The sequence below is a fragment of the Lepidochelys kempii genome, chromosome 8 (assembly GCF_965140285.1).
Source record: "Lepidochelys kempii isolate rLepKem1 chromosome 8, rLepKem1.hap1, whole genome shotgun sequence".
NCBI classification, from domain to species: domain Eukaryota; kingdom Metazoa; phylum Chordata; order Testudines; family Cheloniidae; genus Lepidochelys; species Lepidochelys kempii.
The window spans coordinates 83156603-83175363 of NC_136387.1; the positions used below are offsets into that span (position 1 = coordinate 83156603).

At 42.9% G+C, this 18761-nt stretch overlaps 2 protein-coding genes across 12 annotated transcripts in view; one reads left to right on the plus strand and one right to left on the minus strand.

Annotated features, from left to right (window-relative positions):
• MIGA1 (mitoguardin 1) overlaps positions 1-10224 on the minus strand; it is a 56017-nt gene extending 45793 nt beyond the window's left edge. The window contains exons 1-3 of one of the 6 annotated variants that reach the window (XM_073357291.2): positions 9253-10224; positions 7157-7330; positions 324-501 (exon numbers count right to left, since the gene is read on the minus strand). In XM_073357291.2, coding sequence (XP_073213392.1) covers positions 324-501; positions 7157-7255 — 277 coding nt within the window. In that variant the 5' untranslated portion in view covers positions 7256-7330; positions 9253-10224. Of the gene's footprint in view, positions 1-323; positions 502-7156; positions 8749-8773; positions 9194-9252 lie in introns of those variants that run through there. The other 5 variants (XM_073357290.1, XR_012160438.2, XM_078854107.1 and 2 more) reach the window with 5 other exon arrangements.
• USP33 (ubiquitin specific peptidase 33) overlaps positions 9774-18761 on the plus strand; it is a 90288-nt gene continuing 81300 nt past the window's right edge. For 3 of the 6 annotated variants that reach the window (XM_073357280.2, XM_073357282.2, XM_073357283.2), the window contains exon 1: positions 9776-10065. The gene's annotated coding sequence lies outside the window, so the exon portion shown is untranslated. Of the gene's footprint in view, positions 10066-10208; positions 10759-18761 lie in introns of those variants that run through there. The other 3 variants (XM_073357287.2, XM_073357286.2, XM_073357281.2) reach the window with 3 other exon arrangements.

Below are 18761 nucleotides of genomic sequence, written 5' to 3' on the forward strand. Positions count from 1 at the left end.
ACCACTTCTATCAATAGTCAAAATTTATCTTCAGAACTGTTGAAAACAGTAACTCTAAATAAGCTTTCGATGAAAAGATTTTATTTGCAGAGATTATAATTAAAACATTGGCTTTCAGAGCAATGCCTGCCTCAGTTATTATAGGGTTCTAATTTTTGTTTTTATACTTGTCTATTTTTCTATTTTCTTTAAATACCTTAGAATTACAAACACAGAGTTTCCTTATTTCCAAAACTAAAGAAAAATCTGTCTTGAGTTTGATTACACAGTATTTAAGGTTTATGTAAGAGAAGAAAAAAGGCTTCTTTGGTTCTCTCATGTACCTTTTTCTGATGCAGCTGTTTTAGTACATTCTAATACAAGATGGCCTGGCTCCCATGGTGACACTTTTGTGTTTTTCTTTCCACGTTTTCTTTTAAAATGATGTGCTAGAAAAATTACAGATACTGCACTCACTGCTGTTACTACAAACAGCTTCTTCAACCCAGGGGAAAGTTTTACCTGAAAAGAAATCATGACTATGTCATCATTGAAAGTTAACACACGCTCTGATTCAGGCATGGCTCCTAAGTCCTTCTCCCGTCCACACACACAAGCCCTTCAACTGAGAGCTGTGGTGCTTTCAACCAAAGCTACCTGGAGATAACCCACCAGCTTTGCAATGAAGACAGTCCAAATCACTTGAGTGCCGACAGTCCTTCAATGCCCTCCCACAATTCCCCCTGCGTGCCCAGAAGGATAGTCAAGTTCTTCCACAATTCACTGGGAAAGAATCAGAGTAGCTCAGCTTACTGCTGCACAACGAACCATAGGATATGCCCCCAGATGACTTAATGACACACATGGGTGAGTTACTCCTGGGGGAATTCTGCATCACTGCACATGCCCAGAATTCATGGTCCCCGCAGAAAAATGACTTCTGACACAGAAGTAAAGGGAAGGCGCAAGAGTGATCACGTGTCCCTCCCCGGCAGCGAAGGCAGGTTGGTTTGGGCACCCAGAGCAGCCAGTAGAGACTTAAATCATCGTCAGGGTGAAGGGGGGGATCACTCTGTCCCTATAGCTTATTATTGCGGCACGCTTGGTGTGGCGGAGCAGGGCTTCAGGGTGTTTCTGAGGTAGGCAGGCATGGGGCAGGCTCTGTCCCCTCAGTCAGAGCGCAATACAGCAGCCTGCTTGCTTAGTGACTTGTTCCCATTGTCTTTGTGAATTCCCCCAGGAATATAAAACATGGGTAAAAGTTTTAAGGCTCCTTTACATTGCCGGAGTGGTATAAAGGACAGTATGGCCTTATAAATGCTTATGGTGTTTTAGTGATTAGAACTGGTCTAAATTTTTGGACTGAAAAAATGTGCTCCATTAACTGCTTGCTACTGACCTTTCTGGAGATGGTCAGTAGCCAGTATAAATTGTGAGCTTGATTCCCCGGCCCTCACTTGCTCTTCAGTTGCCTACGATGTAGCACTGAGCATATGGCTGCATATATTTGTTGACTAATAACTAGAAATAAAGGGTCAAACCTAGCTACATTACTATTAGCCAAGGGGGACTGGGGATTTCCTCCAATGCTTCCCACTCTCACTCTCCATCCATTGTTTTGTAGTTTAAATAAATTACCGAAATAATTGAAACCATTTTCAATTATACCATAAAAGAGAGATTATACTGTGTTATAATATATATGCAGAATTTTGTATTTTTTGGTGCAGAATTCCCCCAGTAGTGAGTGCAGCACCAGTGAAAAGACAGTAAGTCAGTTGTGGGCTTTGCAATGTGGCTTCTCACACCAGAAGTAGGCAATTCTGGGTGCCAGTCACCTCAGCGAAATCTTCACTAAAGATGTACCCCAAGAGTTGGGATCTTTTTAAAGCATTATTAAAATTTTACTGACTACCTAAGGAATTGACACTGAAACTTTCAGGTAAACATTTTTAAATGTCAGTAACTGTCAGATCCCATAGCTACTTTCCAAATTATTTATCCAACAGCTTTAAAAACAAAGAAACAAGAAAACCATGAGGAACAGCAAAGACCTCAATGGACCAACGTTTTTTGGATCAGTATCCCTCCTCTTTCCACAATTTAAGAAACATAATTTATTCCTTTTTTTTTTAGTTTGAAACACATGTGCTTACACTTTGTATTTGGCTAGCAGAGTGATATTTTACTTCTACATTTTTGTCTGGATATAAGCCACTTTCATTTGAAATTTTAACATGAAGTTTTATGGAAAACCTGACATTATAAATGCACAATAAAGCACAATTCTGCATTGGCAAAGAAAAACTAGGTGATTAAATATAATAGCCTCAGACTGAGTCTCAGTCTCTAACATCTATGAATTTCTTCTGTGAATCTCTCTATATAATGTGATAAACAGTAAAGTTCAGATACCAATAAGCAACACTCTAAATATGCAACTACTGGAATTAAAAATATTAACAAAACTTTGAAAATCTGAAGTGGCAAACAGTTCAGGAAAGTAAAGAAAAAATTTAAATGGAAAATGAGGTGTTAGATCATAAGTAGGGGATTTATGCTGTTTTGGTGGTAGAGAGCAGAAAACAGAAACCCACTTTGGGGCTCCCTCAGATGTTGGGCATAGTGGTTTTACAGCATGCCCCTCCCGCAGAATAAGGGCATGGCTGGAATATCTCAGCTGTCTAGCAATCCTCAGCTGTAGATTGCTTGGAGATATAATTAGCCAAGTGTAATTTAAAGAAACCCTGAGGTTGCAAATTACACTTCAGGTAAGGCCAGCCTTTAGCCAACCACAGGGTAAGACAGCTGGAAAGGGTCTAGAGCCACCTCTGCCCCCTCATCCGAACCCTCACAGTGTATCATGGCCAGAGCTGTAGATCTAGTCCAAGATTGAAAACACAAGTTTATATAAACACTAAGGATGTCAATTAGTTGCAGTTAACTCACGTGATTAAAAAAATTAATCACGATTAATTGCAGTTTTAATTGCGCTGTTAAACAGAATACCAATAGAAATTTGTTAAATATTTTGGATGTTTTTCTACATTTTCAGATACATTGATTTCAATTACAACACAGAATACAAGAGTGTACAGTACTCAATTTATATTATTTTTATTACAAATATTTGCAGTGTAAAAATGATAAACAAAAGAAATAGCATTTTCCAATTCACCTCATACAAGTACCGTAGTGCACGCTCTTTGTCATGAAAGCGCAATTTACAAATGTAGATTTTTGTTGTTGTTACCCAACTGCACTCAAAAACAAAACACTAACACTTCAGAGCCTACAAGTCCACTCAGTCCTACTTCTTCAGCCAATCGCTCAGACAAACAAGTTTTTTACATTTGCAGGAAATAATGCTGTCCACTTCTTGTTTTCAGTGTCACCTGAAAGTGAGAACGAGCGTTCGCATGGCACTGTTGCAGCCAGGGTTGCAAGATATTTACGTGTCAGATGCACTAAGATTCATATGTCCCTTCATGCTTCAACCACCATTCCAGAGGACATGCGTCCATGCTGATGATGGGTTCTGCTCAATAATGATCCAAAGCAGTGCAGATGAATGCATATTCATTTTCATCATCTGAGTCAGATGCCACCAGCAGAAGGCTGATTTTCATTTTTGGTGGTTCGAGTTTCCACATCAGAGTATTGCTCTTTTAAGACTTCTGAAAGCATGCTCCACATCCCGTCCTGATCAGATTTTGGAAATCACTTCAGATTCTTAAACCTTGTGTCAAGTACTGTAGCTAGCTTTAGAAATCTCACATTGGTACCTTCTTTGCGTTTTGTCACATCTGTTGTGAAAGTGTTCTTAAAATGAACGTGTGCTGGGTCATCATCCAAGACTGCTATAACATGAAATATATGGCAGAAAGTGGGTAAAACCATGGAGCGGGAGACATACAATTCTCCCTCAAGGACTTCAGTCACAAATTTAATTAACAAATTATTTTAATGAGCGTCATCAGCATGAAAGCATGTCCTCTGGAATAGCGACCAAAGCATGAAGGGGCATACGAATGTTTAGCATATCTGACATGTAAATACCTTGCAATGCTGACTACAAAAGTACCATGCCAACATCTGTTCTCACTTTCAGGTGACATTATAAATAAGAAGTGGGCAGCTTTATCTCCCGTAAATGTAAACAAACCTTGTTTTTCTGAGCGATTGGCTGAACAAGTAGGAGGACTGAGTGGACATTGTTTTATTTTTGAATGCAGTTTTTTGTACATAATTTCTGTAAGTTCAACTTTCATGATAAAGAGATTGCACTACAGTACTTGTATTAGGTGAACTGAAAAATACTCTTATTTGTATAGTGCAAATATTTATAAAAAATATAAAGTGAGCACGGTACACTTTGTATTTTGTTGTAATTGAAATATATTTGAAAGTGTGTAAAACATCCAAAAAATTTATATAAATAGTATTCTATTATCAACAGCATGATTTATCATGATTAATTTTTTTATTCGCTTGACAGCCCTAATAAATACTGTTGTCAGAACTAATCTGAAAAGAGAAGCATTAAAAACCCAGCAGCACTGAAAAACAAGATTACAGTGAGCAAATATCAACAGAATATTTAAGAATACACACATGTATTTAAATAAAAAGGCTAGTTGCAATTATTTATAATAATGAATTACATAAGATTCAGGTTTTTAAAAAATTTTAATTAGATATTGTGGGATTTATTTTTCACACAATTGTGCATGCATATATGATGGAACAATTGAACAGACATAAAGGAGAGCTTTAGGATGTAAAATTAATCCTACAGTTGGACACAATATTAATAGAGTGCATTAGCTTGGTGACAACATTGCAGCAACACAGGGCGAGACCAGCGGACTCAGTGCGTTGAGATCTGAGCTGGTTTTACAGGAGAAAGAATGAGTATTTCAGCAGTGACTATTCTCATTTTTTGTAGTAAAACAAGAAAAATAATCTTATTTTGGGTACTAATAAGTACGCAAAGTTATACACCATAAAAATGTTTATAGTTGTATTTCAATACATAATGTATTTAATGAAGCCACTGGTTTTATACACTGAAATTAAATATGAATCAGTGTCTTTACTTTTTAGAAACATCTGTAGACGGTCCTGACTGTAGACCAGTGGTTCTCAAACTTTTAATTTATAAGGGGGGGAGGGGTAATACAAAAGCACTTTGTTATATAACACCATTATAAATGCTGGAGGCAAAGCAGGGTTTGGGGTGGAGGCTAACACCTCACGAACCCCCATGCAATAACCACACGATCCCCTGAGGGGTCCCGACCTCCAGTTTGAGAGCCCCTGCTGTAGACCAAGTTTTGATTTCCTGTCAGTGTGGCTGTGTGGATTAAATGGAGAACGAGATCTGGATCCAATTTTATATTTTACTTTTTTATTTTACAGACTAGTAGCATTCCTCCTTTTTCTACATGGTAGGGCAACAGGACATGGACTTTTCTTCAGCCATAATGCCCTACAAGGGAATTCTGTGCCAAAAAAATAAGAATTCTGTGCATAATATTTTAAAATTCTGCAAATTTCTGCATATTTTATTTGTCAAAATAACACTGTATAATTATGCCAGTTTCAATTATTTTGGTAATTTACTTCAAAATATCTGTTAGCAACACTACAGACAACAAAAAGATTCCCCCCAGGAATAGAGAGTTAAAGAAATCCATACGACAACCCTGTTTCTCTGCCTCGTTCCCCCCAGAATCTAGCTGCGGGGCCAGACACCTACACCCCCTTCCCCCAGAGACCAGCCATGCCCCCAGCCCAGACACCCATACCCCCTCCCCTCCTGACTCAGACACCTGCACCCTCTTCTCTCAGAGCCCAGCCGTGGGCCCCCTTCAGACACCTGCACCCCCACCCCCCCAGCTGCAGGGTCAGACACCCACACCTTCTCCCCACCACCCCGAGAGCCCAGCAGTGGGGCCCCTACTGCCCAGACACCTGCATCCCCTTTCCCAAGAGCCAGCCTCCCCACCCGCCCCGACACCTGCACCCCCTCCACCACAGAGTCCAGCTGCAAGGTCAGACACCTGCACCCACTCCCTGCCAGAGCCCAACCATGGCCCTGCCCCCAGCCCAGACACGTGCACCTTCTCCCTGCCAGAGCCCAACTGTGGGGGCCCCGACTCAGACACCCACATCCTCTTCTCCCAGAGCCCAGCTGCAAGGCACCCCCTCCCCAACAGAGCTCAGCCATGCCTTACCCCAGCCCAGACACCTGCACTCCCTCCTGACCAGAGCCCAGCCGTGGGCCCCCCAGCTCAAACACCTGCACCCACTCCCTCCCAGAACCCAGGTCCAGGGCATCCCACAGTCCTGACACCCACACCCCCTACCCAACAGAGCCATTAGCTAAGATTTTTGGGGATTTTCAGTTATAAGGAGGTACCGAAGATAGAAAACAGGCTGGATGTAAACCAAGAGGCTCTCAACTACAGATCGCCCCTGTGTATGTATTACCTACAGTACAACCTCAGAGTTACGAACACTAGAGTTACAAACTGACCAGTTAACCATACACCTCATTTGGAATCGGAAGTATGCAATCATATCAGGCAGCAGCAGCAGCAAAAACAAAAAAAAATACTGTACAGTATTAAACGTAAGTTACTAAAAAAAAAAAAGGAAAAGCAGCATTTTTTTTCTGCATAGTGAAGTTTCAAAGCTATACGAAGTCAATGTTCAGCTGTAAACTTTTGAAAGAACCATAATATTTTATTCAGAGTTATGAACAACCTCAATTTCTGAGGTGTTTGTAATGCTGAAGTTCTACTGTATTGTAAATGAATCTGATAGTTAATAGCACTCACCTCATTAATCTTTACATTTAGTGTAACAATTCATTAACACAAGTTCATTAAAAAAATCTACACTCTAGGAAAACATTTTGAAATGATCCAAATAATACTACAAGGATTAATCACGTTTAAACATAAAGAGTGCGATATCTGACTTATCAACAGAGACCTGTCGCAATGAAGGCACATACTAATGCAGAGAGAGCAGCCTCTGCTACTACCAAATATTATGCACAGAATAACTGATTTAAAACAAACATTATAAAAATTAACCAAAAAACATTTTCAGATCTGTCTCTAAAAACAGACCACCACAAATGAGACTACTGAAATATATTAATTACCTGGATGACAGAATAATACCAGGAAAGTGGAAAATCAAATACCCGTAAAGCTGCTGTCCTCAAAGAAAAGTGCGTCTCACTAACAGCTTCTTCCGACATGGCTCCTTCTCTCCCATTACCTCATTAAGTAAAACTACCTCGAAAACATTTTAGTCACACATGGTATCTCAGAGTCTGCCAAATGAAAATTACATGTTAAATTATATATCACAAGCATATACATAGTTTTCTTCTGAAAACTTCCAACAACCTTACATTATAGGATACATATTTATTTTGAGTAACGTTTATATGAAGGGGTGAAACTAGTGTTCTCAGTACTAACTACCAAGAATAGGGTGAAAAACTGAAATAAAATTAGGCCCAAATACTTTTAACTGCTCTGTGGAGAAAGCTCCCCATATTCAATCATGGGGATCCACACATGGAACAGCTTGCAAGATAGAGACTTTAGTTCTTTTATTATGCATAACCCCCATACCGAATTTACTTCTGCAAGTCATGATCTCTGTTTTTTAGGAAACAAAATCTGCTGCTAAAAGAATTTGGAAATCTTAAAATTGAATAATCAGTGACCACAGAGTTAAAGCACTTGAAGTATCTTCTCTCCCCTTTAAGGTATCAATCTCCTACAATCACACAACGGTGAATAATGTGGCTGCTCAAAGTTCCTGCAGTTTCATTTCTTAAAGGGAATTTCACTACTTACCCTCAATCAAGCCAGATACAAAGTAAAAAAAGTACAAAGCCAGAAGGGCCACACAGACAGGCTGCAGGGTCAGTTGTAGAGACAGGCCATTTGGTACCTGTCAAGTAGTTCATCATATGGCAGGGGTGACCCTCTGAGCAGCATAAGACAATATTCAGAAGTTTGAGAGCAAGGATACAACTGCCGGGGCTCAGGGTTTTTGTCCCGCTTCTACTGAAGCCCCGAGACCTGGCAGATGCGCCCAGCAGGGCTGAAGCCCCAAATCCCCACTGCATGCTGGGCAGAAGCTAGAGGTGATGCATCGGGGAAGGGCATAGGCGGATCACATGACCTCCCAGATTTTTGCCAGGGTTTGCTGGACCCACTCAGTCACATGGTGCCACCAGGCCTCCTCCCTACAGGGCAGCTGCTGGAGCTGGAGAGTTGTGCCCATGGGGAAAGGCAGCAGCAAACAGCTGGGAACAGCAGGGGGAAAGCCCCTGGCTCTCTCTGTAGAGCTAAAATAGAAAGGCCTCTCCGTGCAGCTCCGACTGTTTGCCATTGTCTCTCCACAGAGCTAACACTTGGGAGCTGCAGGGAGGGGCCATTGAGGATAAGAGAGGAAGCATGCCTGGTGTGACCTGACTGAAGCGGGGGGTGGGGAGAGAGAAGTTGAACCTTTAAACTGTGCCCCAGCCAGCACCAGTTATTTCTGGCAGAAGCCCCCCTGTCCCCACCACGGGGCGGAAGCCCTGAGCTCCCCCCACCCACACTCTGATAGGCAGAGAATGGGGGTGATATAGGAGGGAATCCACGAGCCACACTTTAATGGTAAAAAAGCTACGTGTAGCCCAGGAGCTGCAGTTTGGCCACCCCATCACAGGGTGAAAGGCAGAGAAATTTCTCCCCATCCTAAACTATCCACTTACCCTGCACTCGGTCTCCGCGATGTTCCTGGGGAAGGAGCGTCCTTTCCCCTCTCTGCCGGCCCCACCTCCGAGGCGCTGTGAACAGAGCACCCTTGTGCCCGCCTCCGGCGGCTAGCGCTAGCTAATCTCCGCAGCCTGCCGCTGGGGCGGGAGACACACCTGCCCCGGGGTGCTGAGAGCTGCCTCGGTCTTCCGGGCCGGGGGCCCACAGGGCCCCTCGCTTAGCACCCGTCGTGCCACCGGGACACTCACCGCGCAGTGTACGCGCTGCACGGGTTCGCGCCCCCCGAGGACAGGGCGGGAGCCGCCCTTACCCGGTCAGGAGCAGGACCCGCGCCGAGAAACGGCCGCAGCCAGCTCAGGGGCGAACACACAACACCCCCTCACCCGCCCATGCGCAGACAGAGGCTCGCTCGCTCTCCCCCCGGCGGTGCCCCACCCAGGCCGCGCTGCGGGCTCCGGCCGACGCCCCAAGTTACCTGCCGGCGGTAAGAACAGCAGCCAGTGCCCCGCCTCAGCAGCGCCCTCACCGCACCGCCGGCTGCTAGGAGACGGACAGGAGATCTACTTCCGGTGCCAAAAAAAAAAAGAAACACGGGAGGGAAGGAGTCGCCATCTACTTCACGTGACTAATACAGTGTAAGAGTCAGTCATCGTCATCTTCGTGCGGCCCCCAAGCCCCGCCATCTTTGTGCGGGGCGAAGCTGTCCGAATGTGTGCGATACGCCCAGCCCCGCCATCTTTGTGCGGGGCGAAGCTGTCCGAATGTGTGCGATACGCCCAGTCCCGCCATCTTTGTGCGGGGCGAAGCGATCCGAATGTGAGCGATACACCCAGTGCCGCCATCTTTGTGCGGGGCGAAGCTGTCCGAATGTGTGCGGGGCGAAGCTGTCCGAATGTGTGCGATACGCCCAGCCCCGCCATTTTTGTGCGGGGCGAAGCGATCCGAATGTGAGCGATGCGCCCAGTCCCGCCATTTTTGTGCGGGGCGAAGCGATCCGAATGTGAGCGATACACCCAGTCCCGCCATCTTTGTGCGGGGCGAAGCGATCCGAATGTGAGCGATACACCCAGTCCCGCCATCTTTGTGCGGGGCGACGCTGTCCGAATGTGTGCGAGAGGTAGAACCAAGCACCGCCATCTTTGTGAGGGGCGCACGTCATCGTCCGGGGCAGACTTGCTGCTACAGCAGGCAGGCGAAGCGGGCAGTAAGAAGCGGAAGGAACCGCCGCTGCGGGCAGCGAGGGACAAGCGAAGAGCGGGGTCCGTGTGAGCTGGGTACCGCGCACTAGGTAAGGCCGCCGCGCAGCGAGTCCTCGGCCCGGACGCCCCTTCCTTCCCCCTGCAGCAACCTCCGCACGTCGCCTGCCGCCTCGTCGGGGCGCTGGGTCCTCCCTGCGGAGACCTCTCGCTGGGGGCTCCTTCCCTGAGGCGGGCGGGCCCTGCCCCTCGCGCCTGGGCTCTGACACTGCCGCCTCCTCCCCCAGTCCCCCGCGCTGCCTCGGGCCCGGCACCGTCCCCCTTCGGACCCGCCCTCCCGGTGCGAGGCCGCCTCCGTGCGGCCCCGGTGTCCCGGCCCCTCCTAGGCAGCGGTCATGTGGCGCCTGTTCCCGGTCACGGCCACTCCGCGAGCCGGCGGTGCTGGGGGCTGCTAATTCTGTAACTAACGAGCGGCGCTGCGGGAGCCGGCAGGAGGGAGCGTGGTCGAGAGGCCAGCAGCAGGTGCGGGGCTGGTCGCCGCGATGCAGGTTTGCCCTGGGTTGCGCTGTGGAATGGGCCTGCCCGCGGCTGGTGTCTGGAGGGGTCTGCTCGGCGCTGCTGCCCGCGCAGAGCCGCACGCGTTGCTGCAGCATCAGCCACTGGGCCGCCTGAGCGAAGAGGGGTCCGCGGAGTGTGGGTGCTCTGCTGGTAACAGCTGGCTGAGACCATCAAGTCTCCCCAAGCGGAGTTTCCCTCATTCAATAAAGCTGTCATTTAACAAGCGGGTATGATGTTAATACTTTCGTAGCCCTGAGATTCGGGGTGTGAGGCACATAGACATGTGGCAGTATTTGCCGGGGTCTTACATTTATTTTACTGTGGTGATAGCTAAGGAGCATGGAGACAAACTTCAGAAAGAGCTAATCAAATGAAGGGATAGGACAGCATGATTGCCCATAAAATGAAACCTAGACACATTTCTCTTGTTCCTATAATGCTTGTAAATGTAAGCAGTGCTGTGCAATAGGTAAAATGTGCCAGATACTGCAGTATAATGTATATTGTGAAAATCAGTCTAAACTTCTACGTGATGATGGGCTCCGAGCTAGCAGAATCCTCATAGAATTAGGGTGTACAGTTCCCTATGCTGTGTTAGTGGAATTTTTAATTAAAACAAAAAAGTAAATTGATTGTTTGGATGTATCAAAATAGGATGGAAAATTAAACACAAATGACCTTATACCTAAAGAGTATACTCTCATTTTGAGTGTGGTTTTATTTTGAGTTTCCTTTTATTCAGAGAGCACAGGGATTACAAGAACAAAGAATAGTGAAAATGGTTTGCCTGTAAAAATACTACTTGCCTAGGGTGAGTTTTGCATCTCAGAGCAGGGACAATACTGTATTTTCTTCTGTTCTTCTCAGTGTTATCTCTGAACATGCTATTGGCAGTTGACAACAATATGGCAGTGTTTCATAATAAGTGTAGAAAAGCAGATTTTGTGTTTGGGCTGATAAAGCATTGTCGATATTCTAAGGATAGAGTAGATGTATTGATGGGGTTTACATAAAATGAAGTGGTGGGAGATTATCCTTTAATTTACCAATTGACTAAAGATGCTTTACATTCTTCTTCCCAGGAGTAAAGTGACATAGAAGCCATGTTCCTTTTGTCACATCTCTTAATGTAGGAACAAAGATACACAAAGAATAGCTTTTCACATTTATTTCGAGTTTTGAGCAATTTATAGTCAACATGAAGAAATTACTGCTGTAGGAGATCAAGACACACTGTAACAGGATTTTTGAAAAGACTGGGTAGTTTTGTGAGCATTTATCGTGTATATATACACATACACACAGAGCTATTTGATAGAAAAAATCTACAAATTAATTAATTGAATACATAAAGAAATCTGAAGCTTATTTGGGCATGTACTTTGCAATACTGTGAATTGAATGCAGTGTTGTTTTTTTTAATGTACAAGTGGTGGCATAACAGTTGCTGAAAGACCAATAACTTTGGATTTCTTGACTTTTGTGTATTTAAATCTTCAGGTATAATGTTGCACGAACAGCAGTGTAGCCATATTTCTTTTATTGAAAAAAATGAAATAAATGCACTTGAATGTGTGGTTATTGAAGTTAACACAGGTGCAAATGAAGACCCTGATCCTAAAACTTGATCTGCGCAGGCAAACCCTTATGTCATCATGGAGCCAGTTGCAGAATTAGAGCCAAATTTGATCCGCATTTATTTCTGCCCAAAGTTCAAAGTGATGGTCTTTGGGTGTTTTTTAAATCATTTCAATTCTTATTAGTGGTCAACTTTATTTTTAGTTACTTACATAACATAATTAAATTTCCATGACTGGCATGTAATACCGTATAAGGCAATCACTATCTTTATTGATTAACTTTTTTGAATGTTGTATTTTTAATAAACAGTCTTAACTTAAACGGCATTTCTATTTGTGCCAAGACTAAGACTTTGTTTCCTCGTGATTTTATTTCTGTATGTTTAATCATGATGAACATGAATTCTTTCAGAATGCTACGAAACTTATTTGGATCTGTTAATTGTATATAGTATATATTAGCAATCAGGAAAAAATCCTATGAAATCACTGGTAAAATAGCTGTATATTTTAAAGACTTCAACATAATGAAGGAAATGGGATGTGTGTATTTATTTATACATTCCAGTACACTATAGAATTTCTATAGTTGAGGTAGATGAACAATTGCTTATGTTAAATACTTTATATGATTTTGTTTTAATATATCGTGACACTATCTAAATCTAAGTGGAAATGGGGTGTAAGCTTCAGGGTCTGTGCATGAGCCTGTCAGATCCTTTTGGTGCTATCTGAATTGTCTATCTCAATGTTTGAGGGGTTAGGGACCCTTTTCAATTACAGGACTTTTATGGATGAGGTAGTTCTTCAGTGTTAAGCATTATGCAAGTCTATGGTGCTGTGGAATTATAAGTAGTAAATGGAGAAAGAGGCTGCCTAACATGAAGATTTAAGATGCCATTCACATTGCTCTAATTGTCAGATCTGCTCAGCATGAAAAAGTATTATATAACACATTTTGATTTTTTAAGATGAGCCTAACAGTGTCAATACCTTACTTCTGTAGGAACACAATTGTGCATGGTGCTATACATGGTCACTTACTTATTTAGCACATTTTCATTTACTGTGTAACAGGTCCATATCTTGAAAAGCAAACGCATGATTGGTTCAGTGACCGTATGGTACAATATACAAGAACATAAGAATATCCATACTGGGTCAGTGCTGCGGTCCATCTAACCCAGTATCCTATCTTCTGAAAGTGTCCAGTGCCAGGTGCTTCAGAGGGAATGAACAGGACAGGGTAATTATGAGTGATCCATCCTCTGTCATCCAGTCCCAGCTTCTGGCAGTTGGAGGTTTAGGGACATTGTAGCATGGGATTGTTCACCGGACAATCTTGGCTAATAGCCATAGAGACCAGTACTTGATAGAATAAACATCCTGATAGAAGCTTTTGGGAAGATAACCGAGGGAAGTAGCTCATTAACTGGAAGTGTTTTTCTAAGTGAACAGTAGCCACTGGAGAGGCACTATGGTCTAGTGGGTAGAGCAGTGAACTAGGTATGAGGAGACTTGTGTTCTGTTCCCAGAACTGGAAGGGACCTCGAGACATCATCTAGTCCAGTCCCCTGCACTTGTGGAAGGACTAATTATCTTGACCATTCCTGACAAGTGTGTGTCTAACCTGCTCTTAAAAATCTCCAGTGATGGAGATTCCACAACCTCCGTACACAATGTATTCCAGGGTTTAACCACCCTTTTTTCCTAATGTCCAACCTAAACCTCCCTTGCTGCAATTTAAGACCATTGCTTCTTGTCCTATCCTCAGAGGTCAAAAAGAAAAAAATTTCTTCCTCCTCCTTGTAACAACCTTTTACGTACTTGAAAACTTATGTCTCCTCAATCTTCTCTTTTCTAGACTAAACAAACCCAATTTTTTCAATCTTCCCTCATAGGTCATGTTTTATAGATCTTTAATCATTTTTGTTGCTCTTCTCTGGACGCTCTCCAATTTGTCCCCATCCTTCCTGAAATGTGGTACCCAGAACTGGAAATAATACTCCAGTTGAGGCCTAATCAGCGCGGAGTAGAGTGGAAGAATTGCTTCTCGTGTCTTATTTACAGCACTCCTGCTAATACATCCCAGAATGATGTTCGCCTTTTTTGCAATGGCGTTACACTGTTGACTCATATTTAGCTTGTGACCCGCAATGACCCCAAGATCCCTTTCCACAGTATTCCTTCCTAGGCAGTCATTTCCCATTTTGAATGTGTGCAACTTATTGTTCCTTCCTATGTGGAGTACTGTGCATTTGTCCTTATTGAATTTCATCCTATTTACTTCAGACCATTTCTTCAGTTTGTCCAGATCATTTTAAATTTTAAGCCTATTCTCCAAAGCACTTGCAACCCCTCCCAGCTTGGTATAGTCCGCAAACTTATTAAGTGTACTCTCTACACCATTATCAAAATAATTGATGAAGATATTGAACGGAACCGGACCCAGAACTGATCCCTGCGGGACCCCACTCATTATGCCCTGCCAGCATGACTGTTAACCACTGATAACTACTCTCTCAGAACGGTTTTCCATCCAGTTTTGCTCCCACCTTATAGTAGCTCCATCTAGGTTGCATTTCCCTAGTTTGTTTATGAGACGATCATATGAGACAGTATTGAAAGCCTTACTAAAATCAAGATATACCACGTCTACTGCTTCCCCATGTGGACAAGTCTTGTTACCCTGTCAAAGAAAGCTATCAGGTTGGCTTGACATGATTTGTTTTTGACAAATCCATGCTGACTGTCCATGCTGACTTATCACCTTATTATCTTCTAGATGTTTGCAAATTGATTGTTTAATTTTTTACTGCATTATCTTTCCGGGTACAGAAGTTAAGCTGACTTGTCTGTAATTCCCCGGGTTGTCCTTATATCCCTTTTTATAGATGGGCACTATATTTGCCCTTTTCTAGTTCTCTGGAATGTCTCCCATCTTCCATGACTTCTCGAAGATGATCGCTAATGGCTCAGATATCTTCTCAGTCAGCTCCTTGAGTATTCTAGATGCATTTCATCAGGCCCTGGTGACTTGAAGACATCTAACTTGTCCAAATAATTTTTAACTTTTCTTTCCCTATTTTAGCCTTTTCTGATCCTACCTCATTTTCACTGGCATTCACTACGTTAGACGTCGAATCACCGCCAACTTTCTTGGTGAAAACTGAAACAAAGGAGTCATTCAGCACCTGTGCCATTTTCACATTTTCTGTTGTTGTTTTTCCCTCCTCATTGAGTTGTTTCAGTTCTCTGTGCCTTTGTTTCCCCTTTTATCCTTTGCTCCTATTTTTTGGGGGGGTTGGACTTGTTGTGACACTGCACCCCATATTCGTCATGGTGATATTATGGTATGATTATGGCATAATTCCGATGCATATTATGCAAGATGGGTCATGTAGGATGTCATGGGTAAAGTTATGATTTGTTGAATATGCTTATCCTACTTGTATGCATGTATCATTTGTGTTTGAAGTTATGAATATTGACTGTCTGTGTTTCAAATGTAGTTACACCTGTATAAATGTAGTTATAGAGAAAGATTAAAAGTAGATGATTCGTTAACAATCAAGGCATGTAAAAGATCTGGGTTGGACATATACAGTACAGATCTTTAAGTCAGTTTCTTGTGCTCTCAACCTGTGGAGCACATTGATACTAGATGTAGAAGTTATTCATGGTTATTTTCTATTTCTGGAAGTTCCTATCAACAAGGAAATGTTTCTTGTGGCTTGTACAGATATTTTAAAATGTGAAACATTTTCTAACTGCCTTGTATGGTAGAAACTTATTCTTACGTACATTATTCCTTTTACTGTCCCATTCATGATGCTGAATACGTAAATGTAATTTTGTCCATGCTGCAGAAAAAGGAGGCTGTATGCATCTGATGAATCTGATGCATCATCTGTATGCATCTGATGAAGTGAGCTGTAGCTCACGAAAGCTTATGCTCTAATAAATTGGTTAGTCTCTAAGGTGCCACAAGTACTCCTTTTCTTTTTGTATTACCACAGGTTTTCATTTAATATTGTACAGTTAAACTGTGGCTCTTGTTTTTGATGTTGCAAACCATTTTGTTTTCATTGTACATAAAGATACATCACACCTGGGTGATGCCCATTAGGCAAGATGCTTTCAGTCTAGATAGTGGGTGGGGAAGGGCCTATTCAGGACAATGGGCCATTAGGAAAAACAATAGGAGAAGCTTATCCCCCACCTGGTGAGCCTTCCTGAGAGGATACAGACAGCCCGTAAGTAAGGCTGCTATAACTCTACAAGGACATATGACCAGACAACATGATTTTGGACTCCATCTTGGGATGTGAGTATTTTTCCACAAACCGATCTGGAAACCAAATTTTGAAACAAAGGGTTCCTGCCATATGCGAAAGCTATATAAGGCAGGGAGTGACATCATCTGACGTTCTTCACTCCACACCCAAGACAGCTCCTGGAAACACAGAGGAACAGAAACTGAACTTGGGGAAGTGTTGGATTGCAGGTTAAAAAGATTTCTAGCCTTTGTATGAAAGACCTGGGGATTCCAAGCTGTAAAGCAAGTGCAGCTTGCCGCTTAAGAATCTGCAACCTGCTTGTATCATTTCTCAGGGTGAGAATCTAATTCATATCCAATCTATTTAGCATATTAAGATTAGTGTGCATTTTTGTTTGTTTGCTATGTAATCTGCTTTCATCTGTTTGCTATCCCTTATCACTTATAATCTATCTTGTAGTTAATAAGTTTGGTTTTGCTTTATCCAAATCAGTGAGTTGGAGTGAAGTGTAAGAAGATTGTAGCTCAAGGGGCAAAGACCGTTGCATAGTCCTCTCCATGTTGAGGGATGGGCAAACTCTATGAGGTTACGGTGTACAGTTGCCAGTGCAGTGCAAGACAATATCACTTTGGGTTTATACTGCAGTCAAGGGTGAGAGTCTGGAAAGCTTGAAAGTTGTCTGTTGTATGTATTTAAAAAGAAAAGAAGTACTTGTGGCACCTGAGAGACTAACCAATTTATTTGCGCATGAGCTTTCGTTAGCTAGTCTCTAAGGTGCCACAAGTACTCCTTTTCTTTTTGCGAATACAGACTAACACGGCTGTTACTCTGAAGTATGTATTTAAGTGGCTTGGGTGATGCTGCTCTCTCAGGTAGCTCAGCTTGGATGTGTGGCACCACCTGCTGTCGTGTTGGGTGATAACAGGACCTGGGTTAGGCTGGCTGTGTCTCCAACCATAGAAAGCAGTATGAGCTGGGCCAATTCAACTGAGTGGTTACAGGGCTGCAGCGGTTTCTCACAGCTCTTAGACTGCACCCCAGGGGTGACAATCTGTGATATCTGACTTTCAGTGTATGTATATTGCCAAGCACAGTGGGGTCTCAGTCTCGGCTGGGTCCTCTAGATGCTACAGTCATACAAATAATAAGAGTGTAAAAGGGCACACCAAGCTGGACTCAGGATTGACTACAAAGTGGAATGGAGTACTGAGGACAGAGGTGGAGCTTATGGAGTACTTTGAAAGTTGAAAGGAGAACCTTGAAGTCAGTGCAGGTATTTGAGAAGTGGCTACTGTGGGAGGGAGAGATGTGGTCAGAGCAATGAGAAAGGAAGATAATCTTAGCTCCTGTATTTTAGATGGAGTAGAAAGGATGGAAAAAGGAGACGTGAGCAAGGAGGAGACTACAGTAGTCAAGAAAGGATAAGGCACCAGAACATGAGTTGTTTTTTTGGCCACAAGGATAGAAGGAAAGAAAGGAAGGAATTAATTTTGGTAACAAAAGGAGAGAAGCCTTTTGATCGCATCTATATGGGGGTCTGGCCTTAGTATGGGATTCCCTGTTTAAGCCAGTAACTGCTGCCTACTGTTAATGGAGGTCATTCATCATAGATGGACATAAGTGAGAATATGTGTTCTTGATTTTAGATTGCTCTTTGGTACAGGCTGCATGTAGAAAAATAGGAGCTGAATTTGTGATCTTGGATTAACTGTATGAAAGGTTCAGCTGAACTCATCAATCTTAGTTTGTTCAGGACTGCAGTTTGGACTTGAGGCACAGTTCCAGAGGTTTAAAGCAGCTTGTTAGTTACTAATCCAGTAATGCAAAATGAACTCATCGCTAGCTTGCTTTGTATTACTGGGAGAAATACATTCAGAAATCTTAGTATGTAAAATAATTAAGCCTTTAGTCCTTACTAATCCATTATACTCTTCCTTCCTAAGTGAAGCATTTGTGTTGATCTTCAGCCTTAAAACAGTACTGAGGTTTTCAGCTGGTATAGACTTGATTCAAAACCCAGTCAATCATTTCTAATGCCTTGATAGGGCTTGTGGTAAGAGCAAAAAGACTGCATTTCTGCTACCTCTTCCATATACTCAATGGCTTTCTTCATTCTAACTGGAGTTTATTAATATTAAAGGAAATTGTGGAGGATTCATCATTTTGAAATTTTCACTTTAGCTTAGATTTTATCTTATTTTTAAGAAAATGTGTAAGACAGGGGTCAGGACCCCTCAGGGGGTCGTGAAGTTATTACATGGGGGGGTTGCAAGCTGTCAACCTCCACCCCAAACTCCACTTTCCCTCTAGCATTTATAATGGTGTTAAATATAGAAAAAAAGTGTTTTTAATTTATAAGGGGGGGTCGCA